Source organism: Suricata suricatta, chromosome X (assembly GCF_006229205.1).
Source record: "Suricata suricatta isolate VVHF042 chromosome X, meerkat_22Aug2017_6uvM2_HiC, whole genome shotgun sequence".
Lineage (NCBI taxonomy): Eukaryota > Metazoa > Chordata > Mammalia > Carnivora > Herpestidae > Suricata > Suricata suricatta.
In genome coordinates, this window is record NC_043717.1 from 68,698,449 (window position 1) to 68,725,318 (window position 26,870).

The window sequence follows — 26,870 nt, forward strand, 5'->3', positions numbered from 1 at the left end:
AAAAGAGGGAGAAAGGAAAAAGGAAAATAAGGAGTAAAAATTTTAAAAAATTACGTAAAAATGGTAATAATAATAAAAAATAATTACAAAAAAACGCAGCAGCTCCCTCTTGCGGAGAGGCGTGGTTTGGTGTACGTAGGTCTCGTGGGCTGTTCTCAGAGGCCCTGCCGTGGTTGTTGTGGATGATGAATGGTGGCACCTCAAGATCTGCTGGCACTAAGTGCTGCAGGTCACTCTAATTAGTCTGATCTCCTTGTGTGGCACCTGAGCCAAGCTACATTTTCCAGGCCTGTCTCGTTTCAAAATCCTAGTCCATGCACTTTTATGCTACCACAGATGAGATGTACTTACTTTGGCTGCTGGCTTCTTAGCCAGGATCTCGTAGGAGGGAGAAGTTTCTCTTGACGCTGGCAGGGATTTGCGCTACTGCTGGGGGAGGCAAGGTGTGCTGCAGGAGGCAAAGTGCACAACCCCACAAAGGCCACTGCCAACTCCCAGCCTCCAGCTGGGATCGCAATAGCGATGGGAGGGAGCCATTTCTCTTAGCACCAGCCACTGCTGCCTGAGGTGTGGGGCGCTGCCGGAAATGAGGTGTGCAGTCCTGCAGCTCCAGCCAAAGCATATGCCCCCACCTCTGCCGCCGCCAACTCCCTGCTGGTATCACGTAGGGGTGGAGGCTATTTTTTCCCTGTGTCACCCCAGATTCGGAATTTGCGTTGCCAATGCTGGAGGTGAGATGCACTGTTGAAATGAGGTGTGTGCTCCTGCTCCCCCAGCTGAGGCTGAGGTGCACGCCCCCGGGGCTGCTCCCGCAGTGGCCGCTGACTCCCTGCCAGGATCGCACAGGGGTGGAGGCTGTTTTTTTCCCTTGTGCCACCTGATTCGGGATTTGCGCTGCCAGTGGTTATATACGCAGTGAGGTTTTTCTCTCCTTGTAGGGTTAAATGTTCTTTATCTCTTCTCTAGAGACAGTACTATGAGCATGTTCAGTTTCTCTTTCCTTTGTGTCTCAGGGTCTCCACGTGCTTTTCCTGTTTTGGGCTGGGGTTCCCACCTCCCCTGCCCTTCTTGGCTGGTCCGTTTTCCAATCTCCCCAGTTTGTACTCACTCACTCAGGCATCTTTTAGTTTGTCTTCTTTCTGGAGTCTGTATTTCCTCCTTCCACTCTTGCAGATGAGAGTAATGTCCTTCTCAGTTCGATAGATGGGGTGGACGAATTTTACAGAGCTCCCTTCCTCTCCGCCATCTTGGCTCTTCCCCTCGGAGTTATTACAACTTTACATTGTGATCTCCAGAAAGGACCTGAGATGTTTAATTATATCCCCTCTCATTCCCAATTAAATAAATAATCTTTGGCTGGGAAATGATCATTTACATACAACAACCTTTAGAAATTAAAACTTTAATATAATATAAACATTTCCAGAATATAGACTGATTTTTTATTAGTACTTTTTGAGAGCATTTAAAAACTATATATCATCTAAACTTATTATAGACTGTTTCATTTTTCACTTTCAGAACTAGAAAATACAAAAATACACTGCAAATTAGATTTAACAAGCAAAAAATTGATCTATATCATTTCATACATTTTTCTTAGAGAAAACCAAGAAACAAATACACAATAACAACAATAAAATACCAACACTAACACAAACCCAAACAAGGAATGAATTCTATAATGACTGGTAATTCTCTAATTTAAAATAATCTTTCACAGGCAAATAATTCACCACCACAGCAATTTGATGAATAGAAGTAGAGACAATCTCATCAAGCAAAGTTACATTAAAATGCAATCTTTCTTTTTTTTTTTTTTTAAGAAAATGAGAAAAAGTAACTTGAGGAAAAGACTTATTGAATACTTTACTTCACTTGGCTTTTGTTAGAGGTTATATTTAACTCTTCACTTAAGAAAATTCAAATAACATAAATTTCATGAAACCAAACTTTCCAACTTATTTCTTCAATTAAACCTTAAGGGAACAAAACTAAAAAGTTCAAAATCCAAGAGTAGGCTCCACCCAAAGCACTGTCTTTCTTCAACAGGTTTCCTTTTCTTTTCTCTTTTTGTTGTGTTCTTATGTTCTTCTTTCTCAGAGGCTAGCTTTATGGTTCTTCTTTCAATTCAATTTCAATTTTACACCCCCAAAGACTCAGCTTTCCTGAATTGCCAATGATCATGTCCACCCATGCTTTTTTCCACTGGCTGTTCTTGTTTTCATCTAAATCCACTTTCTAAACTGATTTCTTCAATTTATTCTTGGGTAAACAAAATGAAATGTTCAAATTCCTAAAACGGACTCATCCCAAAACATTGACTGTCTCTTCTTCAACAGGCTTCTTTTTCTCTGATTTTCTTGTGTTCTTATATTCTTATGTTCTTTCTCAGAGAGTAAGTTTAAGCTTGTTTGTTTCTTCTTTCAATTAAATTTCAAATTATAAACATAAAAACTAAGCTTTCCTGAACTGACACTGACTATATCCATGGCTCTTTTTCTTCACTGGATGTCCCTGTCTTTGTCTAAATCCATAACTGATTTCTTCAATTCATCCTTGGATAAAGAAAAGTAAAAGTTCAAAATCCAAGAATAGATTCATCCCAAAGCATTTCCTCTTCTGTCTTTTCTTCAACAGATTTCTTTTTCCCTTTCTTATGCTTACGTTCTTCTTTCTCAGTGAGAACACCATGGCTTTTTTTCTTTTTTCGATGCTTAAGCTTTCCTGAACTGACACTGACTTTATCTCCCTTTCTTTTCCTTTGTCGGATGCTCTTGTCCTTGTCTAGATTTTTATCCCCATAACTCTTTCTCCTCTTATGCTTTGACTGCTCTTTCTCTGACCTTTCTTCACCTTCTTCCAGGTGCCTTCTTCTCTTCTGATGTCTCCGTTTATGACCTGTTTTATGGTCACTGGTACTGTTTTCTGAGAGGTGCTTATAAACTTCAGATTCTACACTGTACGAGTCAGAGTTATTTTCTTGCTGACTAAGGCTCAGGGGTACTGGCTTTTCTGGAAAACAGTCTCTGATGGGTTGACAGGAGTATATAGAGTCTAGTCTCTGTATGCTATCATGACCTGGTAAGCAATGATGTAACTGGTGTTCCACTACTTGGGAAATACTGTATGATCCTGTATAAGTCTGGGAAGTCTCATATGGGACTGTTTGCTCAAACAATCTATGTTTGTGTCTGGAATCAACCTTTTCTTTGTTATTATGGGTTTTTATAGAGCTATCACTAATATTTCTGAAACAAGTCTTTGGTTCTAGTCCTCTGGCTTTCTGCACTTTGATGTAATCTTCTAGCTCATCTTGGAAAGAATCATAAGTCCTGTTTGAATGAACGGGTAACCAATAATGTAACTGGCTTTCCACTGGTGAAATATTGTACGGTTGTTGGTAAGTCTGGGAAGTCTCATGTGAAAATCTTTGCTCAAACATTCTTTGTCTGGGTCCTGAGTCAACTTCTCTGTACCCATGGGTCTCCATAGGGTTCTCTCTTATCTTTCTGAAACAAATCTTTGGGTCTAGTCCTCTGGCTTTCTGAACTTTGATGTAATCTTCCAGTTCATCTTGGAAAGAGTCATATGTCTTCTTTGAATGAGCTGGTAAACAATGAGGTAAATGGTTTTCTGCTGCTTGTGAAATATTGTATGATCCTGGGTATGTCCAGAAAGTCTCACATGGGAGTCTCTGTTTAAATATTCTATGTCTGGATCTAGAATCATCTACTTCCTTATACCAACGGGCTTCTAAATAACCCTCTTCCATCTTTCTGAAACAGGTCTTGGGTTCTGGTCCTCTGGATTTCTGCATTTTGATGTAATCTGCACATTCATCTTGGTAAGAGTCTTGTGTCTTCTTTGAATTCTTCACTAGGTTGATAACAATAGACTCTCTGCAAAGAAGACAGTAGAAAGTTCTTGTTATTAGGCTACTTTATTCTTAATACTTTCTTTGTTTTCAAAAAGACTAGTCTGGAAAAACAAAAACAAAAATTCAAACAAATACTAAAAACTTACTTCAATATGAAAGCTATAAATCATCACTTTTTATGGTAAAAAAGAAGCAGCAGGTGTAGTCAGAATTTTCTCAGGCACCTCACAAATTTTTACATACAAAAAATTTTTCAGGGCTGAGATGAGGGGGAAGATGGGTACAAAGATGCAGACATAGCTGATACTACCTTAGTACTTAAATGTAAGGCATGTTGGGATATGTGGGAAAGAATGAATAATCTTTAATGCCCTGAAGATGGTCTGATCTGAATGTTGCATTGTTTTAAAAGTTTTAATTAGTTCTTTGTATAGAGCTATAAATGTAATGGCTATTTGTTCTGGAACCCTGAGATTTTAAAAAAGAGTCTAAATGAAGGTTAATTTGGTGAAGTGCACAATTTAGCTTCTAAGTATTCATACTCAAAGTAGAAATATTTCCAACTAGAATAAAATAAGGTTAACAGAAGCATAGAAGCCCTACTCTCTGGTGTCACAGGAGCGTTTTGGCAAAAAATACTTACTTAATTTGGTGTTCACTTCCTTGCATGTGGGACCGAAACATTTCTAAAGATGTAAAGGTGATATTACAAATATGGCAAACGTAGGTCCTCATACTAAATGCTGAAAAAAGAGAGTCCAAGTTAAGTAGATCAGTATGGATACATTTAGAAGCACAAGGCTGGACAGAAATTTACTAGAGATCATCTACTACTGACTTTCCCAAGTTAAAGATAAGGCTCAGAAAGGTCAAATGACTTGGTCAAAGTCAAAGAGCAGGCCAGTAATAGAGCAAACCTCTTGGAGTCCATGCTTCTTAATTTAAAGTCCAGAATTCTTTACACTACATTACACTACACTGTTTCTCTAGCCTTGACCTTTTTCCTAAGAATCAACTATCTGCCTACCTATTGTTTCTACATGGAAGTGCATCAGGCACTTCAAATTTAGTATGCCCAACTCCCCTTTGCCTCTTAATCCCTTAACCAATCTCTTTTTGCTTGCCCCTAATTCTCTTGCTACCCAACAAAAATCTGAAATGTTTCAAATTTTTAAACAAAAGCGAAGTTTTACTCTGTTACCTGAAATTACTGTAGTGCATTAGTTTACTAAAAGTAATTTCCACAGACAGATATTAGAGAGAGGTTCAGTGAGCCCCACTCTCAGGGTAAAAACTGAATTCAAAATTCTAAAACAAAACTGCTAGTTACCACATCAAAAGAGTCAAAAACTATAGAATAGGTATGCCAGCTACCTCTCTATTCTGCTTCGGAGGTAGAACTGAAAGCAGGGGATAAATTAACCTTTATTTTCTTAAATTCACCATCCTTCCACTTTACCTTTGGTCAGAAGTAGATAATTAATAAATTTCATACGTCAAATATAAAATAATCTCATCCTAAGGAAGAGGCAATATATTGGTGGATGCAGTAGTTTTAGGATGAAGCAAAGTCATCTTTAAATCAAACAGCAACTTAATCATTCAAAGGATGCTAAATTAATCAAGTGTATTTGTCTTGTCCACACAAAGATTATTCATAGAAACAGGAGACTACATTTAAGGAGAAATAAAGATGCTAACTTTGAAGAACACAGGTCTCAGCTTCCCACTGACATAACTCTATTGGGCCCAAGAGAACACAGTAAGTATGCCAAAGACTGAGTGAATGATTCCTCATAACTTTCTTCTCTCCTAGTATTCTGATTTCATGCTAACCAGTCTATTTCTGATTATAATTTGGCTTCCCATTGACTTTGATACCAAAAAAAGGGATATCCTGGGTAATATATCCAGGGTTTAAGAACCCTAGGAACTGAAAAAAAGATCTATTTCCTCATACCATAAATCAATACCAGAATGACAATGTATTAACTTAAATTACAATGTTTCCCAGACTCCAGAATTACTTGGAGTATTGTTTGAAATATAGATCCTAAGCCTCTCCCTGGAGAACACGATCCTCTGTCTCTGAGAGAAGGAATTCATGTTTTAACAATACCCCAAGTAATTATACCTAGAGAATGTATGGGAAATACACTAAGAGAATATCTTTCTAGTTCCTTGATTATTCATCAGTGTCTTCTAAGTTTTTTGTGGTCTGGTCAACCCTGAAGATTTTGGACTTCCTGCAAAGCTATGGACTAAATTCAGGACTCTGCATATTTACAACAACCCTTTTCAAAAAAATTACTAATACCCTTATTTAACAATTGTGAAAATTAAAGCTCAGATTTCCTTGGCCAACACCATACATTTTGAGAGCACCCAAGTTAGGCAAGATAAGCAGGAATCCTGGTTTCCTCTAGGTTAGTGGCTCTCAATGCTAGCTATACGTTAGAACCATGTGGAAAACTTAAAAAATATTAATGTTACAGCTCCACATTGGACCATTTAAATAAGAGTCTCTAGGAGTAGAACCAGGCTTTCTTACCTTTTCAAAGTGTTTTAGATGACTTTTTTATACAACTCTTGTTGACCAACACTCCACTAAATTATCAAACCGATGATCTTCATTATGATTATAAACTCAGATTATATTTTAAGGGTTTTACATATTTGTTTAGTGCTTATAAAATATAGTATACATAATGTTCTCCTCAGTTCCTCATTTGTTTCTTCACAAATTATATCAGTAGATTATAATATACATAATAGAGAAGTTTAGAGAAGCTTCAGGTAACATATAAAAGATACAGTGTCAGTTCTGGAATTATAGTCTGATTACTATTACATTAGCCCCTTGTCTTTTTCATACATTGATATTCCTTATCTTTTTCTAGAGATGGACATCTCAGAAAATAATATATTCATAACTATATCTCAAAAAATAATACGTAAAAATATATAATAAATGGTATAAACCTTTTCTGTGAAGATATGAAGCCTATTTATTGGCTCCAAGACCAGAATTCCTCGTCTAATTCCCTGAAACTTGCCTCCACTGTTTCTTTTTCTTTTCTTCTTTAAATTGAAGTAGAATTAATATACAGTGCCATATTAGTTTCAGACATACAATGATTAAACAATTCTATACATTACTTAGTGCTCATCAAGATAAGTGTACTCTAAATTCCACTTATCCACTAGGTTTCTCACACTTTATATTTTCCTATCTGGGTCTGCTCCTTGGTCCTTCCCATCTTTCTTGCCCTCAGTTCTGCTAAGATTCCTTGTTTCTGACTTCACCCAGAAATTCAAGCTTCTCTACATCTCATAACTTTCAGAATCTTCCATAATCTAACATTTGTGGGGCCCACTCTTCTAATCACAGTCCTAACTCCCCAGACTAAGATCTTTGTTTTCAAAGCATAGATTGGGGAAACATATGTCTTTATAGTCTAACTTTGTGGTTCTCAATCTTGGCTCTATAGCCCAATCACTTGGGGAGTTAAAAAACAGAAAACAAAACACTAATGTATAGTTCCTACGGATTCTAATTTAATTACTTTGAGAGATGGCCTGAGCATTAAGATTTCTAAAAGCTCCCTGCATGCTTCTAACATGTAGTCAAGGTGAGAACTATTGGTCTAATAACTTAAATGAAAAGTAATCAATTGAGAATTGCACGTAAGCAAAAATGCAACTTAATGTGGGATTTAGATTATGAAGAAAAATTGAAAATGTCTAATTTACCTGTTTTTAAATTATGACCGGAGAACAAAACATTTCAAAAAAAGTAACATTTGTTTAGAACCTATTCTGTGATAGGTATTGCATATACTGTTTTATTTCATCCTTTGTCAATCCTGTGAAGTAGACTTATTTTCATTTTACACCTAAAGAATCCAAGATACAACTGGGTAAGTGACTTCAAACATATCTCTCAATCTATGTTTATCCTTCTACATGACACTGACTCTCTATTAACAATTAGCAAATATTGAGAAAAACTATATAGTTTTACCATATGAAACACTGAGATGGATATTGCAGAATAAAATATAATCTTTTGTCTTAAGGAGGCTAAATCAGTTAAGGAGTTATAATTAATGCAATTGTAAATGAACACTGAATATATGAGAAATCAGAGGAAGGGGAGAATGCCAGGAGCTAGAGTAGTGAGGGAAGTTATGCTGGATCTTGGTGGACAAGAAGGATTTGAATTGTAAGGAAGGCAGGAAAGGGCATTCCAGGGGATGAAAATAGTATTGGATATGGCAGAGATAGAAATGAGTATGATGTGTTGATTTCAAATAATCTTTTAAAAAATAGTGAGGGCCTATGTGGCACCAACCATCGTGCTTGATTCTAGGGGTACAAGATGAATAAAATGGGGAGGTTTTTTACAAATCCAAGTGAGAAACATATTTAAACAAAGGATTTCAATCTCATTAGGTAAAAGGTAAGTAGTATACTTAAGGGGTATAGGAGCTCAAAGAAGTAGAGGCACTTAAGCACAGGGTGGTTGTCCGGAGAAGGCTATTTAAAGAGACAATGCCTTAGTTAAACTTGGAAGGATGAAAATTAGTTAACTTGATGAAAAGAGTTGAGAAGAGTATTGTATGTTGAAGGACTATCATGAAAGAAGCATATAAGTACTTATAGAAATTTCTTAAAATTTGGAATTGTTATAGAATAAAATATAAGATGGGAGAGGAAAAGGGTGTCAGGTCAGAGAGATGTATATGCTACGTTAAGGAGCCTAGACTTTTTTATCCTGTGTATTGTGAAACCTTGAAATGCTTTAAGTAGTAAGTGATAAGGTCCGCTATGGGTTTTAGACAATCTCTCCTCTATGGAGGATAAATTTGAGAGGATAAAATTGATAGGAACAAACCTTGAAGTAAGGAGACTACATTTATGTAAATACATTAGACCAGGCAAGAGATAAGGAGGCACGGTCCAGAACACATGGAATAGGCATAATATACCATTAAAACTAACATAACTTAGTGACTGATTGAATGTGGGAGATACGTTTATGTGAAGGGTGTGAGAAGGGGAAGTATAGAAGAGTGGAAGAAAGTCTTGTAGAGTGGGGTATGTTTTAATATCATTGATGAAAGGAAAGTGAAGGGGAAGGTAAAGGATTAAGTAGGACTTCAAGTCCATAGAGGTTGGATTCCAAGACTCTGTTGAGGTACCCAATCTCTAGCTTTACATAATTTTCCATGGCATCACTCAGTACCCTGAATATAAAAGAGAAAAGGTGGACTGTGAAGCTGATCCAGGGTTGAAATCTTACTACTAGGGAGTGAGAGATTAACCATGAGGTATAAGTATAGCCTTCCCAAAGATTGTTACAGAATTGGAGTGTAAAAAGATCATAGTGCAAATGTAATGGAAGGGCACAGGAAGGAAAATAGTTCTAATAAGACTTGATAATACTTGCTCATGGACAGGATATAGAAAAATTATGTAGTCGAAGATGCCCTCAAAGATTCAAATGTAGGTGACTAATAAGTAGTGGTACTACCGGTCAAGGCAGAAATCTTGGGTAATTCAAGTTGATTTTAGAGAAGATTATTAATTCCATTTTAGATATGTTGAGTTACAGGTGAAGTTGACACATCTAAGTGTAATAACAAGGCTAGAAATTAGAAAGATAAACAAAACAAATACAATATATAAAAAATACATACATACTTAGTTCCATATCGTTATGGTAGCCATTCCTGTGCTAATAAGATCTGGGCTGGATGAGGGACATGAAGAAAGCAGTGAGAATGATGAAGAAAGACATAGATTAGGTATAGTAGGAGCACACACAAAGTAGATGGAAAATAAGGCAGAGACAAAAAGAAGGGTGAAAATGGGTGATAAGTGAAATAGTTAAGGTGTCATATGTCAAGTTGTTTTTGTCTTGTCACTTGATTGCCTGTAACATGAGCTTCTACTGTTCTGTTCTTTGAAATTCTCACTAGCTAATTTCTCCAGCTGTTTTTTTAAATCTTTAAATGTTTATTGTTCTTAAAATGGAATAGTCAAAGTAGTGCAGAAATTTTGTTCTTTGAGCTCTATTTTGCTAGTAGTGGTCCGTCCTCCTTCCCTGGCCAGATGAAAATTTCACCAAAATCTTTCTTCTCTTATACTAATAACCTTGAAATTTTGGAGTGCTAACATGATCAGAGTATACACACTTCTCATAGCTGACTAAGTTCCAATTTTACCTAGTGCCAGCCATTAAATTAGAAGGTACTTATTTCAGATATCCTCACCCAAGCAATAGGAAAAATACTGTAACAAGTAAGTTTGGCATTTCTCCAGACATCTACTTTCTGAATCTACTTCTATTTCTACACTTGCCTAAGCCAACATTCTTAAAAATCCTAGATAAATGCACAGATCTCTATGTAAGTTTTTGCGATATGTTCAATGATATTAATTAGGAAACTTAAATACTATAAACATAGGGTTAGCACTCAACATATCAAAATTAATAGTGCATGGATTCATATATTAAACTAATCTCTACTGAGGTAGGCCTACTCCACACCAGTTTCTATATTTAGCACTTGAAATACAGATGAGTTAGATGAAATCCTTTCCCTCAAAGACCTTACGTTCTAGGGGCGGAAAAAGACACATAGAGAGAAAATTAGACACGCAGGCTAAGGAAGCACAGAAGATAAGTCTTGAAGGAAGAAGAAGGCTTCCAGGGAAGTAGCATGTTAATGAATGAGTAGGAATTAGCTAAAGAAGAGATGTTTCAGACAAAATGGCAGCATGAACAAGGGCAGAGAGATGAGAAATAGGGTAATAGTTTCTGGAAACCAAAGCCAGTTTGTTTGCAGGTTCTGACCTACACGGATCATGGAAGGAAGTAGCAGGGGATAAGCTTAGAGAAGGTAGGCAGGGACAAGATGGTAAAGAGTTATGAAGCTTATATTTTTATCGTCAGAAAATAGAGAAAAATTTGAGGATTTTTATAATTTTTAATGTTTTATTTATTTATTTTTTATAGAGAAAGCGCACGAGCGAGAGTGAGCTGGGGAGAGTAAGAGAGAGGAGGCACAGAATACAAAGATAAGCTCCAGGCTCTGAGCTAGCTATCGGTACAGAGCCCGATGCAGGGCTTGAACCCATGAACTGTAAGATCATGACCTGAGTGGAAGTCAGACGCTTAACCAACTGAGCCACCCAGGCGCCCAACAATTGAGGATTTTAAAATGAGGAATGGCACAGAAAGATGTGCACTTTAGGCGAAACATTCTAGTGATTAAGTTATGGGTAGATTTTGGGAGACAAAACTGATGGCAGGGAAAATTGTTAGGAGGTTGTGGCAATGTTCTAGAATGATGTTTCTCAAAATTTATTGTGAGTACAAATAACCTAGATATTTTGACAAAATGCAGTTTCTGATTCAGTAGGTCTGTGGTGAGGCCTGAGATTCTTTTTCTAGCAAGCTCCCAAATGATGCTAATAATGCTGGCCACAAACCACACTTTGAGTAGCAAGGCTGTAGGAGAGATGTTGAGGGCCTGACCTAGTATGGGAAGAGCAGGACTAGAAATAAGGGAATGGGTAAAACAGTCATGGCTTGGTATTTCATTAGATATTAAAAGTGAAAAAGGTAGTGCTGGCGGAGTCATAGTCAACTACAGGCTTCTACTTTGAGTGAATGGAATTGAAATGGCTGCCAGTTGTATATGAGTCCAATGCTTGACAGAAAGGTCATAAGTATACAAATAAGATGAAATCAAGGGAACAGATTAGATCATGTTGGTAGAGTGAGGTCAAGAATGGAGTCATAGGAACACCTACATTTAGGTAATGAATTAAAAAAAAAAAGAGCCCCCAAAGAAAACAGAAAAGAAATAGAAACACAGGAGAAGAGCCAGAGCATAAAGAGTTACATATGACAAGATTAGGGCTTCAAGGAGGAAGTAATAAATATTTTACATGAAGCAGAAAGGTCTAATAAGGAAAGAACTGAAAAAGAACAGTGAGTGGAGGAAGAGAAGTGGGTGGAAGAGAGAATATGAAAAGCAAATAAAATACACTAGTAGTGAGAAGGTGCCTGTGAAGGGAAAATGAAAAAAAATGGTTAGAAGAGCAAGTGGATTACTCCAGTTAGGATCAGAATCTTTACTGTGTCTGAATTCTTGCCACTCTTCCTAGCTCATTTGTTAATACTTTCTCCTTCTTACTTCTACCACTCTAAATCATATACTTCCTCTACGAACGTTTTTGGAACTGTGATGTTTCACTCCTCTGGTTACCAAAAATATGTACACAAAAATTAATGCCTGTGGCCTCTTACAATGAAATATTAACGCAACTAGTTTATACACCTGCTCCTTCAGGAAAAATGGTATACCTTATTTGTATTCCCAAGAATAACTAGCCTAGTACCCTAGAGACACTTAAACCATAGTTAGTGAGTAAATAATATAACCACAATGTAACTAATTAAAAATACTTTCTATGTACCTATGATATAACATGGGACCATGGGAATACCTGCACTTGATTCTATACTTAATGAAAGTCATCTAAACTTTTCCGAGTCTCATTTTCTAGAAACCAACAGACGGACCCTGAAGTCCTTACTCATCTAAAAGTCTATAATCCCATGAGTACTATCAACCTCCCACTCAATAAGAGTAGAATGATATATACATAAGCTAGTATGTTTAATAAAATATAAATTTTCCATGAAAGAGTTTTGGTATATTTTAACTGTTTACCATTTGCATCTGATTTTGCTGGAAGAGGTTTCTCTCTTATCTTGTCTACAAACTTCTTCCTAGCTTCATTTCTTTTGTGTTTTTTCCCAACATAGTGTTGTTGGGCCATTAATGGACTATTAAAGGAAGCAGGGCAGAGCTTGCAATACTTGTTTGGATTATTCAAATCCAAAGCACTGCTGGAAGAGGAAGGCATAGTCTTGTCTTTAATCCCACCTGGAGAAGGCTTGACAGCAAGAGGCTTCAGAAAAGTTGATTCTGCAGAAGTTGTAATCGGCACACCTGCTGAAATAGTTGTAATGAAAAGTGATCAACATGTATTTAGCTATTGGAGCTGCATTCATTATAAAGTATTAAGGGAATTCAGAATTCTTTGAAAACTTGCTATCTTTGGACTTTTTCCACACAGAGCTGTTGGATAAAGGTACTTAGGTTAAAAAGAATTTCCTCCTGTGAAAACAAAAATTTGAATACAAGTCTGGCACCAAGTTTCTCCAACAAAGGTACAGGAAGGAAGAATATTCAGCATTAGCTTTTAGGTTATTAATTTGAAAAATAAATGAAAGCATGATCGATGATGTTGGTGTTACTTTTTCTTTATATTCAGAGGAAGAAAAAAATGAACTATCAGGGTAGAAGGAGATTCCATAACATATTTATTTCTCTTGCTTATAGTTATACTTAGAAAATGCTACACCATAACTATATTATGATGAAGACACTGGTCTGAATACACATGTGAAAGAATGTTTTAGAAAGTACTGGAGAAAAAAACTGTGATAGATGGCAAGGGGAAGAAGTAAGAAGGAGCTAAGATTTTATGATTTTATTAGAACCTGACAGCTCAGGCTGCTTTTTGTTGTTTATAGCATCATAGCAAATCACTTGTTTTCATTTGTATTTAATAAACTGAAAAGGAAAGATTATAACATTTCTTAAAATTCAGTTACCAATTACAATCTCCATATTAAATGACAAAGACAAAGAAAGAGATTACTGGGCAGAAGAAAAATCAAATTATTGCTCCAAAGTGAAAGTCTCTCCACACACAAAAAAAAATGGATAGAGGTTAGAAAAAAGTGACAGGGAGACCCTGTATGGAAGCTAAAAAGGTGAATATAACCTTACCCAACTCTGGCTGAAATCCTGATGGAGATACCTGATCATACTCCTCCATTAACTGCTTCAATTTTTTTGCATGGACTTTTCCCACATAGTGAGACTGAGCAACAACCGGAGAGCTAAAGATCATGTTGCAGAGATCACAAAATTTGTTTCTGTCCACTACATCAGTCTTATGCACCTGAAATAAGCACAATCTTGTAAGAATGATTTGATAACTCAATGTTGAGAATTATGACCTCAATATAGAACACTTACCTTAAAATTCTTAACATCCATCTTCATTTTCTTACCAGGCACTTCATTTTGTTCCCCATGAATTTGAGAATAAAACCTAACATTTTGAGTATGTTTCTCACTCTGAAAAAAGATATAATATTACTTTGTACATTCAATGACAGAGACACCCTAAATTTACACCTCTTTGAATTTCAGGATGACATTTGTGAGTTATAACATATATGGTATGTACCAAGTTTATGAAAGAGATTCACATGCTTTCTCATATCAATAACTCTCAGTTAAGATGAAAATAATACTATAATTTAGAGGTCAGTAACTTTATGTTCTTGTTTTTGACAGACTCCTGCTTGCTTCCCAGTATCAAACTTCTGCTTATGTACACATCTTGGGCAATACACTCAGCTAAAAGACTGCATGTTTCAGCTTTCCTTTCAGCAAAATGTAACCATATGACTAGATTCTGGCCAATAAGATATAATCTGAATTGTTGGGTAGAACTTCTGAGAAATCTCCTTAACAGGCTGGGAGATGAGCCCCTCTTCTAACCTTCTTTCCTCCTGTTTCTGGAATTAATATGGAAAGGTCAGAGTTCCAACAGTCATTTGGGACTATGGGGGATCTTGAGGACAAAACCTAGCTCATCAAAATAGAAAGACAGAAAATACCTAGGTCCTTGATGATACCATGGAACTGTCATATCAGCCTTGCAGTGCCTACCTCTCAAATTCTTTTATGTGAAGATTTTAACCCTTCTAGGTTAATTAAGCATTTAGATATTAGAAAAACCTCTAAAAATGTGTAACAACATATATAAGAATAACAAAAGTGTTGGTGATGGTAAAGGGAAACTAATATTCCTGAGCACATGCTGTGAGACAATCACTCTTTATCTACAGAATTTTAAATTATGAAATATATTCATTCATCTTATAGAAAAGCACAGGAAATAATATAGTTGAAGCCCATTCCCACCATATATGCAATCCTTCTTCCTCATGCCCACAATCTCTTCCTCCTCACTCTCTCCCCATTAGTAACCATTATCTTAAAGTTGATCTGTATAATTTTCTTTCATGCTTTTATTCTTTTACTACATAAGCATGTACCCATAAATAGTATTAAATACCATCGTCATTTAAAATTTTTATGAATAAAGAACAATTCTATTCATATCCTTTTTAACTTGCTTTTTATAACTATTATGTGTTTAAGATTTACCCATATAAATACATATAGTTCTCGTTCATTTCTGCTACATGCTGCATAATATTCTACTTTATATGTTACCCATTTAGTCCTGTATTGAAGGCAGTTATGTTTGTTTGTTTTGCTATTACAAGTATTTCTGTAAACACATCTCCTAATATACATATCCAAAGCTTTCTTTAAAGTAGATACCTAGAAGTAGAATTCTCTTGACTTACAAGATATGAGAATTTTCAACTGCAATATGTATTATAAAATTTCTCCCCAAAGATGTTGCAGCAACCTACTGCTCCAAATGCAGTGTAGTTAAGTGTTGCTGTCTTCCTATATTCTCCTGAAGTGTTATGTGCCTTTAGACTTTAATTTTTGCCAACAGGATGATTTTGATAAAACAGCTCATCACTTTAACTTACATTTTCTGTATGAACACCAATAAAGCTGAGTATCTCTTCTATAGCCTGTTCATATTACTTTCCCATTTTTCTACTGGGTTGATTCTTGTTCTAACTGATATATAGTCCTTTATATATTCTAGACACTAATCTTGTGTTAACTACATGGGTTATAAATACCATCCAATATGTGATTTGTCTTTTAATTTTATGACTTTTTTCATGTAAATTTTCCCCAACACCTATCTTTATCTTAAAGCTATAGCAATGAGGTGAAACTATTGTACAGAAAGGCAAACAAAGCAATAGAATAACATATAATAATGCCTCAAAACAAACATATTATGAAATTTAGATAATGACAGAAGTGCCACTACAAATCAATGGGGCAATAATGGACTGTGAAATAAACAGTGCTGGGACACCTGGCTATCTGTATGGAAAAAATGTCATCAACACCCTCCTCCATAGGCAAAAATTAATCCAGATGGATTAACACTTTAACAAATAAATAGAACTTTTAAAGGTATTAGAATAAAATAGAGGGGAGTATCTATATGACAAAAGTGCAAGACATGGTTGCTTAAACAAATAAGTAAATACAAAAAGGGAAATATTAATAACTGCAACATCATTAAAATTCAAAACTTCTTTGTCAAAGATTAATTGGCCATATATTTGTAGGTTCATTTCTGGGTTTTCTCTTCTGGTCCATTGATCTACGTGTCCATTTTTGTGCCAGTACTATACTGTTCATTTTTAATGTTTATTTATTTGAGAGAGAGATAGAGAGCAGGGAAGGGGAAGAGAGAGAGGGAGATAGAGAAATTCATCAAAACAGAAAGCTTCTACACAGCAAAGGAAACAATCAACGAAACTAAAAGGCAACCTATGGAATGGGAGAAGATATTTGCAAATAACATATCTAATAAAGGGTTAGTATCCAAAATATATTAAGGACTTGTCAAACTCAACACCCCTAAATGAAAAATTCAGTTAAAAAATAGGCAGAGGAGGGGTGCCTGGGTGGTTTGGTGGGTTAAGCATCCAACTTCAGTTCAGGTCATGATCTCACAGTCTGTGAGTTCAAGCCCCATGTTCGGCTCTGTACTGACAGCTCAGAGCCTGTAGCCTGCTTTGGATTCTGTGTTTCCCTCTCTCTCTGCCTCTCCTCCACTCACACTCTGTGTGTGTGTTTCTCAAAAATAAATAAACATTAAAAATATTTTTAAATGGGTAGAGGACACGAAGAGAAATTTTTCCAAAGAAGATATCCAGATGGCCAACAAACACATGAAAAGATGGTCAACATCACTCATCATCAGTGAAATATAAATCAGAACTACAATGGAATATCACCTCACACCTGTCAGGATAGCTAAAATCAACAATTCAAGAAACAACAGATGCTAGTGAGGATGTGAAGAAAGGGGAACCCTCTTGCACTATTAGTAGGAATGCAAACTAGTGCAGCCACTATGGAAACCAGTATGGAAGTTCCTCAAAAAGTTAAAAATAGAAGTGCCCTGTGATCTAGCAATTGTATTATTAGTGTTTACCCAAAGAATACAAAAATACTAATTCAAAGGGAAACCTGCACCCAGATGTTTATAGCAGCATTACTTATAATAGCAAAATTATGGAAACAACCCAAGTATCCATTGACTGATGAGTGGATAATATATGTATATATATGAATATTACTCAGCCATTGGAAAGAACAAAACCTTGCCATTTGAAATGACATGGATGAAGCTGAAGTCAGTTAGAAAAAGACAAATACCATATGACTCATTCATATATGGAGTTTAAGAAACAAAACAAGCAAAAGGAAAAAGGGAGAGAGATCTCTTAACTATAGAGATCAAATTAATGGTTACCAGAGGGGAGTTGGGTTGGGGATGGGTTAAATAGGTGATGGGGACTGAGGAGTGCACTTGTTGTGATGAGCACCAAAAGTTGTATGTAAATGTTGAATCACTAAATTCTACACATGAAATGAATATTACACTGTATGTTAAATAAAAACTTGGGGAAAAAAAGAAAAAATGGTAATTTATAGACTCTAGAATAAAATAGATGATAAGAAATGGAACTTTAATAGTCATGTACAGCCAATTTTCTATTCTTATTAAAACCATATTGGGGGGTGGCAGCAAGATGGTGGAGAAGTAGGGAGCCCTATTTCCTCCACCCGCCCGCAATTATCAAATTGAGAAGAATTAAAAGCCACAGCTTTCAGATCGTCAAGAACAGAAATGCATGCACAGACCCCTTATTGATAACAGCCTCATGGATAAGTGAGTGAGTGTGAACTGGGGCCAGAGACTCTGGGGAAGGGAGTGCCAGCCCAAAGCTGAGCCGGGAGAGAAAGCGCCCAGAAACTGGTGCCAGGCCACAGAGAGCCATGTGTGTGGAGGCGGCTCAGCACCCTGCAGGGTGCTGCGTGGGACAGCCATGCAAGATGGCGCAGAGCTGAGGGGAAGAGAAGGAGAGATTTAATCTCTCATAGCATCATCTCTGGAGAGGGGAGACCTCGCCTGGGACTGAGAACCACTGGGTGCAGGGAGAGAAATATGTTCCCCTCAGCGGGCTTGTTCTCCCTTGGGCCCAGGAGCTAGCCTACTTCAGGTGGAGCCAGGGAAAAACTGGCTCCACAATCCCCCTTCCCAATCCCGGCCAGAAGGCCGCCCACCTGCCAGAGATCATTTTAACTGTGGTGGCAGCAGCAAAGTGGCATGGGCTAGGACTTAGAAACCTGGCGGAACTCAGAAAACTGAAACAATTTGACCCGCCCATGGCACGGGGAGGTTGGACTCAAGAGAGTGGCTGGCAATGCATGGTCTGAGGGGGGCTTGAGGCGCTGCCATTCTTTTCCCCGCATCCACTAAGGCGGGAACTCAGAGAGCAGCCCCAGAGACCCACACTACCTACATCAAACAATGCCCATAGTGCTGGAGAGTTGCTGTGTTTTTGCTTATTTCTATTATTTTTAATTTTTTTCTTTCTTTTCATATTATGTTTATTTTTATTTTTTCCCTTGTTTTCCCTTTTCTATTTTCCTATTTCCTTCTTTTCTCCCTTACCCTCTGGAGTCTGGGAAAGACCAACACTTATGCACTGCCATGCTTAGATCAACTCTTACCATCCAGATATTTTTTACTTTATCTCATCTTTATCTCCCCACTCTGCAGGTTTTATGCTCTCAAACTGTCCTTTATCTGTGGCTGTAATTGTCCCCCCGACCCCCACCTTTCTTTTTTTCCATTCTGGTGCTCCCTTTCTTTCCTGTTCCTTTTTTTCTTTGCCCTTTTGGTTTGCTTGTTTACATGTTCTGTCAGTGTGTTTGCGTGCTTCTGTTCCCTGTGTGTTTGTCTGTCTGTTTTCCTTTTCAGGGCTACCTCAAGAAACAAGCCAAAGCACACATAGTGGAAAGTCCCAAATATCACTGAGTAGGGAAATAAATTAATCAGAGGCATAACAAGAGAAACCGAGAGACACCATTAAAAGAACATCTCCTGAAACGACAGACCATAAACAGTGAAAGAGCCTCCTTTAATAGCAATACTAACAGGAGCACAGTACAGAACAAGCTTTTAAAACTGACAAGAGACAGAAAGCTAGCCAACATGACTAAATGAAAGAACTCTCCTCTGAAGAAACTCTGGGAAGAAATCACAGCTAAGAAATTACTCAAAACAGACACAACCAACATAACTGAACAAGAATTTAGAATAATTGTTATAAAATTAATCGCTAGGCTTGAAAAAAGAATAGAAGCCATCAGAGAAGATATTGATACAAAGACTGGGAACCTTCAAAATAGCTGTGACGAGTTAAAAAAGGCTATAAATTAGGTGAATAATAAAAAGGAGGCAGCCACTGAACGGATTGAAGAAACAGAGAGGAGAATACGTGAATTAGAAGATACAGTTATAGCAAAAGAGGAAGCCAAGAAAAAGAGAGAGAAATTGATACAGGAGCACCAAAGGAGAATTCGAGACCTGAGTGATACAATTAAACGGAAAAATATCCATATCACAGGGGTTGCTAAAGAGGAAGAAAGAGGAAAAGGTCCTGAAGAGGTGGTGGATCAATTTATAAGTGAAAAGTTCTCCAATCTGGGGAAAGAGAAAGACATTGAAATTCAAGACAGATATCGAACTCCACTAAGACGTAACTTGAACTGACCTTCAGCACAAAATATCATAGTGAAACTGGCAAAACATAAAGATAAAGAGAGAATTCTGAACGCAGCTAGGGATAAAAGGGCCCTAACAAACAAAGGGAAAACTATCAGAGTGGTTACAGACCTATCTACTGAAACTTGGAAGGCCAGAAAGGAATAGCAGGAAATCTTCAATGTGATGAACGGGAAAAATATGCAACCAAGAATTTTTTATCCAGCGAGTCTGTCATTCAAAATAGAAGGAGAGATAAAGGTTTTCCCAAATAAAAGTTGAGAGAATTCATCACCACCAAACCAGCATTACAAGAAATCTTAAGAGGGACTCTGTGAGGGAAATGTTGCAAGGAATACAAGGTATCAGAGACACTACTATAAACATGAATTCTATGGAAAACACAATGACTCTAAACCCACATTTTTCAATAATAACACTGAATATAAATGGACTGAATGCTCCAATCAAATGACACAGGGTAGCAGAATGGATCAAAAACCAAAATTCATCTATTTGCTATCTACAAGAGACTCACCTTTGACCTGAGGACACCTTCAGATTGAAAGTAATGGGATGTAGAAATATCTACCATACGACTGGACGCCAAAAGAAAGCTGGAGTAGCCATACTTATATCGGACATACTGGACTTTAAAGTAAAAGCAGTAACAAAAGATGAACAAGGACATTATATAATAATTACAGGGTCTCTCCATAAGGAAGAACTAGCAATTATAAACATCTATGCGCCAAACTCGGGAGCACCCAAATACATAAAACAACTAATCACAATCAGAAACAATCTTATTGATAAGAATGTGCTAATTGCAGGGGACATTAATACTTCACTTACAACAATAGATAGGTCACCCAGACAAAAAAATCACTAAGGAAACAATGGACCTGAACAACACACTGGAACAGATGGAATGAATAGATATATTTAGAACTCTGCAACCCAAAGTTAGGCAGTTCACTTTCTCCTTGAGTGTGCATGGCACATTCTTCAAGATTGATCACATACTGGGTCATAAAACAGCCCTCCATAAATTCAAATGAATGGAGATCATACCATGCACACCTTCAGATAACAATGCTATGAAACTGGAAATCAATCACAGGAAAACATCTGGAAAACCTCCAAAAATGTGGAGGTTAAAAACCACCATACTAAAGAATGATGGGGCAAATCAGGCAATTAGAGAGGAAATTAAAAAAATATATGGAAACAAATGAAAACGAAAATACAACAATCCAACCTCTCTGGGATGGACCAAAGGCAGTCCTATGAGAAAAGTATATTGTAACCCAGGCCTATTTAAACAAACTAGAAAAAGCTCAAACTCAAAATCTAACAGAGAACCTAAGGAAACTAGAAAGGGAGTGGCAAGAGCACCTCAAAACTAGCAGAAGAAGAGAAATAATAAAGATCAGGAAAGAAATAAAAATATAGAATCCAAAAAGGCATTTGAAAAAAACAATGAAACCATGAGTTGGTTTTTTGAAAAAAATAAACAAAATTGATAAACCTCTATCTAGGCTCCTCAGAAAGAAAAGAGAGAACACCCAAATAGACAAAATCATGAAGGAATATGGATCTATTACAAGTGATACTCAGAAATACAAGCAATTATCAGAGATTACTATGAAAAATTATATGCCAATAAACTGGACAGTCTAGAAGAAATGGATAAATTCCTAAATGCACATGCACTACCAAAATTCAAACGGGAAGAAATAGAAAATCTGAACAGACCCATAACCAGTGAAAATTTCAAATCACTTATCAAAAGTTTCCCAACGAATAAAAGCCCAGGGCCGGATGGATTCCCAGGGGATTTCTAACAGACATTTAAAGCAGAGTTAACACCCATCCTTCTCAAGTTATTCCAAAAATAGAAATGGAAGGAAGACTTCCGTACTCATTCTATGAAGCTCATATTACGTTGATTCCTAAGCCAGACAGAGACCCAACAAAAAAAGAGAACTACAGGCCAATATCCTTAATGAATGCAGATGCAAAAATACTCAACAGGATACTAGAAAATTGAGTTCAACAGCATATAAAAAGAATTCTCCATCATGATCAAGTGGGATTCATTCTTGTTTTACAGGGCTGGTTCAATATTCGCAAATCCATCAATATGATACATCACATTAACAAAAGAAAAAAAACCCATATGATCCTGTTGATAGATGCAGACAAAGCATTTGACAAAATACAACATCCTTTCTTAATAAAAACCCTCGAGAAAGTCTGGATAGAAGGAACTTAAATCAATATTATAAAAGCCATTTTTGTAAAGCCCACAGCTAATATCATCCTCAATGGGGAAACACTGAGAGCTTTCCCCCTGAAATCAGGGACACGACAGGGATGTCCACTCTTACCACTGTTGTTTAACATAGTGCTGAAATCCTAGCTTCAGTAATCAGACAACAAACAGAAATAAAAGGCATCAGGATCAGCAAAGAAGAGGTCAAACGTTCACTTTTCTCAGATAACATGATACTCTACATAGAAAACCCAACAGACTCCACCAGAAGCCTACTAGAACTGATCCACAAATTCAGCAATGTCGCAGGGTACAAAATCAACATACATAAATCGATTGCATTTCTATACACCAATAATGCAGCAACAGAAAGAGAAATCAAGAACCTGATCCCATTCACAACTGCACTAAAAACATAAAATACCTAGGAATAAACCTAACCAAAGATGTAAAAGGCCTGTATGCTGAAAACTATAGAAAACTTATGAAGGAAATTGAAGAAGACACAAAGAAATGGAAAAACATTCTTTGCTCATGGATCAGAAGAACAAATATTGTTAAAATGTCATTATTACCCAAAGCAATCTACACATTCAATGCAATCCCCATCAAAATTGCATGAACATTCATCTCAAAGCTAGACCAATTATCTTAAAATTCATGTGGAACCACAAAAAACCCTGAGTAGCCAAAGTAATATTGAAGAAGGAAACCAAAACGGGAGGCATCACAATCCAAGACATTAGCATCTACTATAAAGCTGCCATCATCAAGATAGTATGGTATTGGTACAAAAAACAGACACATTGACCAATGGAATAGAATAGAGAGCCCAGAACTGGACCCTCAAGTGTATGGACAATTATTCTTTGACAAAACAGGAAAGAGTATCCAATGGAAAAAAAGACTGTCCCTTTAACAGGTGGTGGTGGGAGAGCTGGCCAGCAACATGCAGAAACATAAAACTAGACCACTTTCCTACACCATTCACAAAAATAAACTCAAAATGGATAAAGGACCTGAATGTGAGACAAGAAACCATAAAAATCCTAGAGGAGAATGCAGGTAATAGCCTCCTTGACCTCAATCAAAGCAATTTCCTACTCGACACATCTCCAAAGGCAAGAGAGTCAAAAACAAAAATGAACTATTGGGACCTCATCATGATAAAAAGCTTCTGCACTGCAAAGGAAACAATAAAAAAAAAACTAATAGGCAAACAACAGAAAGGGGAAAAATAGTGGCAAATGGCATATCAAATAAAGGACTAGTATCCAAAATCTACAAGGAACTCACTAAACTTCATACCCAAAAAAGGAATAATCCATTGATAAAGTGGGCAAAGACTTGAACAGACACTTCTCCAAACAGGACATTCAGATGGCCAACAGGTACATGAAATGATGCTAAGCATCACTCATCATCAGGGAAATACAAATCAAAACCACCCTGAGATACCACATCACACAGGTCAGAGTGGCTAAATGAACAAATCAAGAGACTATAGATGCTGGCGAGGATGTGGAGAAATGGGCACCTTCTTACACTGTTGGTGGGAATGTAAACTGATACAGCCACTCTGGAAAACAGTGTGGAGATTCCTCAAAAAACTATCAGTGGAACTCCCCTATGAAGGAGGAATAGCACTGCTGGGTATCTACCCTAGGGATAGAGAAGTGCTGATACCTAGGGGCACATGTTCATAGCAGTACTTTCAACAATAGCCAAATCATGGAAAGAGCCAAATGTCCATCAACTGATGAATGGATCAAGAAGATGTGGTGTGTGTATGTATATATATATATACATACATATATATACTTGTAGATTTTGGATACTAGTCCTTTAAATATATATATACATACACACACACACATACACACAGTGGAATACTACATGGCAATGAAAAAGAATGAAATATGGCCATTTGTAGGAAAATGGATGAACCTGGAGAGATTCATGCTAAGAAAAATAAGTCAGGTGGAGAAGGAAAGATACCATGTTTTCACTCATGGGTCTAAAAGGAGAAACCTAACAGGGGACCATGGGTAGGGGAAAGGTGGGAGAAAGTTGCAGAGAGGAAGTGAGGTAAATCATGAGACTTTTGAATGCTGAGACCAAACTGAGGGCTGAAGTGGGAGGGGAATGAGAAGATGGGTGATGGTCATGGAGAGGGGCACTTGTGGGGAAGCACACTGGGTGTTATATGCAAATCAAGTTGGTAATAAACTCTTTTAAAAACCATATTGGGTTTCAAAAATGTATTTTGGAGATTTAAAGAACAACAATTTATTTTAAAAGTATTTATTTCATAATATAGTGAATAGCAATCCTGGCTCTTAGAAAATGTAGCTTTGCTCCCCTCACATCTTCCCAGAGCAGAATTGTTTTTCAAAGGCTCAGAATTTTGTAATATGTTTTTATAATAAACCCACTATTTCTAAAAATGTATAGACTTTCAAAGTACTAGAATTGGCATTGTTTTAAATATCAATCTTATTTTATAAAGTGTCAACTTTTTATTGTAGATGAGTGGCACTTTATGGTTATACAATGTGTAACCTTATCTATGTCTGCTTTTTAGTATAATAAATTTTATTTTACAATATATCTTTATTGCCCGCATTATTTGTAGAGTTCTATGAAGATAAGGTCATTGTTTCATTTATAATTTAATCCTCAACAATCCAAGCTCTGAAATATTGAAATTCTCAATAAATATTTGTTAAAAAAGCCACATTACATAATGCCTTACCACCATGAATATATTACAGAAAAATAAAAAGATATAATGATAGGACAGACTGTCCAGAATATGCTCTTACATGAAAATCAACACACACAATTCTCTTTTGTTAAAATGTGTGTGTGTGTGTGTGTGTGTGTGTGTGTGTGTATGCATGTGCAGAATACATACTGGAATCATATCAGCAATAGAGAAGTTAAATGATGGTTACCTACAAATGACAGAATTATAACTGAATGGAATTTTCTCACGTTTTTGTATATTTTCTACACTGAATAGTACTTCAGAGGTCCATAAAGAGGAATTTTTAAAATTCAGACCACAGAGCCCCTTGATTGTGTCTCTCTTTATTAACTCTGAATCTTTGAACTATGGGGTCAGAGTATGTACTAGGCACTCTCACATATTTGATTTCACTTACTTCTTACAAGTTTAGTAAGAGAGATTTTACCACCCCTATTTTGAAGGTTCACAGAACATCCTCAGAGATAACGTGACTTGCCCAGAGGGTTACACAACAATGACGGGGTTAAAGCTTGAATGTATGTCTTCTTAATCTGCATCTAACAAGTTCTCCTTGTCATTACGGTCACTGAATCCCAGTCAGTGGAAGAAGGAAATATAGATGCCAATAATTTTACCAAGGGGCAAAATGAGATTTAGAAGAAAATTAATGTGTATTTTTAGTTTTGTGAGAGAGACAGAGTACAAGTGGGGGAAGGGCAGAGAGAAGATAGAGAGAGGGAGACCCAGAATCAGAAACAGGCTCCAGGCTCTGAGCTGTCAGCACAGAGCTCGATGCAGGGCTCAAATTTGGGAATGGCTAGATCATGTCCTAGGCCAAAGTCAGAAGCCCAACTGACTGAGTCACCCAGGCATCCCTAAAATGAGATGTGTTTTTAAAAAGTAAAGCTGCCATTATATTTTATAAGGAAAATTTATCTAGTAGGTTTAGTAATCCAGACACTAGATATGAAAAAATCTAATACCTCATTATATAGAAATGGGAGGCAACACCAAATGAGAGAAAAGAACACTGGGCATGAAATAAGAAGAAATCATTTTTAAGCTTAGTCATGCCAATGATGCTATGAAGAATCATGATCCCCCTGGGTCTCAGTTTTCTAATCAGTAAACCAAAGGAGTATGAACATTAAACATTTCCTCTTCTAGCTTTAGAATTTTATGGTTCTGTATTTAAAAACATGTTGTTTAAGAGGCACCTGAGCGGCTTAGTTGGTTAAGTGTCTGACTCTTGATTTTGGCTCAGGTCATGATCTCACACTTTGTGAGAGGTCATGATCTCACACTTTGTGAGACAGAGCCCCATGTTGGGCTCTCCACTGATAGCACAGAGCCTGTTTGGGATTCTCTCTCTCCCTCTCTCTGCCCCGTCTCTGCTCATGTGTGTGTGTGCCACACACATGGATGCGCGCTCTCTCTCTCTCCCCCTCTCTTGCTTTCTCCCTCCGTCCCTCAAATAAATAAAAACAAACATCAAAAAAAAAACCTGTTGGCTAAGTCAAATGCAAGACGGATTCATTTTGTTTTTACAGCCTTCATTTACTGTTCAGGAAGACTCTGGGGTTTTATAATATGCCTTGGCTAACATTAATAGTTACCTACTCAAGCTTTATAATGCCTTCCTTATATTTACTACAAGGAATTGCAGAGACAGTGGCTTGATGAATACAAAGGGAGGCAGAATGGTGTGAGGAAAAGAAAAGAAGCTTGGAATCAAAAAGACAGATTTAAAACCCAATTTACCCAAACTTAAGCTAGTAAGTTACTGTCCCTCTCTGAGCCAGTCTCCTCATCAATCAAAGGAAAAAAATTCCACCTGCTTCATAGGATTTTCATAAAAACCAAAAACAATAAAATATGAAGTTTATCTGCTACATTTAAAAGCCTACTTTAGATCCTATTTCCATTATTTTTAACCTACCTCATAATGTGAAATCCTTTGGGATTCAAACTGTAGCACCACTCCACATACATTACAAAAGTTATCTGTAAAAAGTTCAGTCATTTCCTGTTCATTCCAAGTCATGTCTATGAATAAAATAAAGGAA

The 26,870-nt window shown here is 36.8% G+C and overlaps 1 protein-coding gene across 2 annotated transcripts in view; it reads right to left on the bottom strand.

Moving 5' to 3' along the window:
- Nucleotides 1–1,778: 1,778 nt before the first annotated feature.
- ZMAT1 (zinc finger matrin-type 1) overlaps nt 1,779–26,870 on the bottom strand; it is a 41,131-nt gene continuing 16,039 nt past the window's right edge. For both annotated transcript variants that reach the window (XM_029930095.1, XM_029930096.1), the window contains exons 2-7: nt 26,744–26,850; nt 14,011–14,112; nt 13,759–13,933; nt 12,847–12,915; nt 4,524–4,623; nt 1,779–3,902 (exon numbers count right to left, since the gene is read on the bottom strand). In XM_029930095.1, coding sequence (XP_029785955.1) covers nt 2,582–3,902; nt 4,524–4,623; nt 12,847–12,915; nt 13,759–13,933; nt 14,011–14,112; nt 26,744–26,850 — 1,874 coding nt within the window. In that variant the 3' untranslated portion in view covers nt 1,779–2,581. The remainder of the gene's footprint in view (nt 3,903–4,523; nt 4,624–12,846; nt 12,916–13,758; nt 13,934–14,010; nt 14,113–26,743; nt 26,851–26,870) is intronic.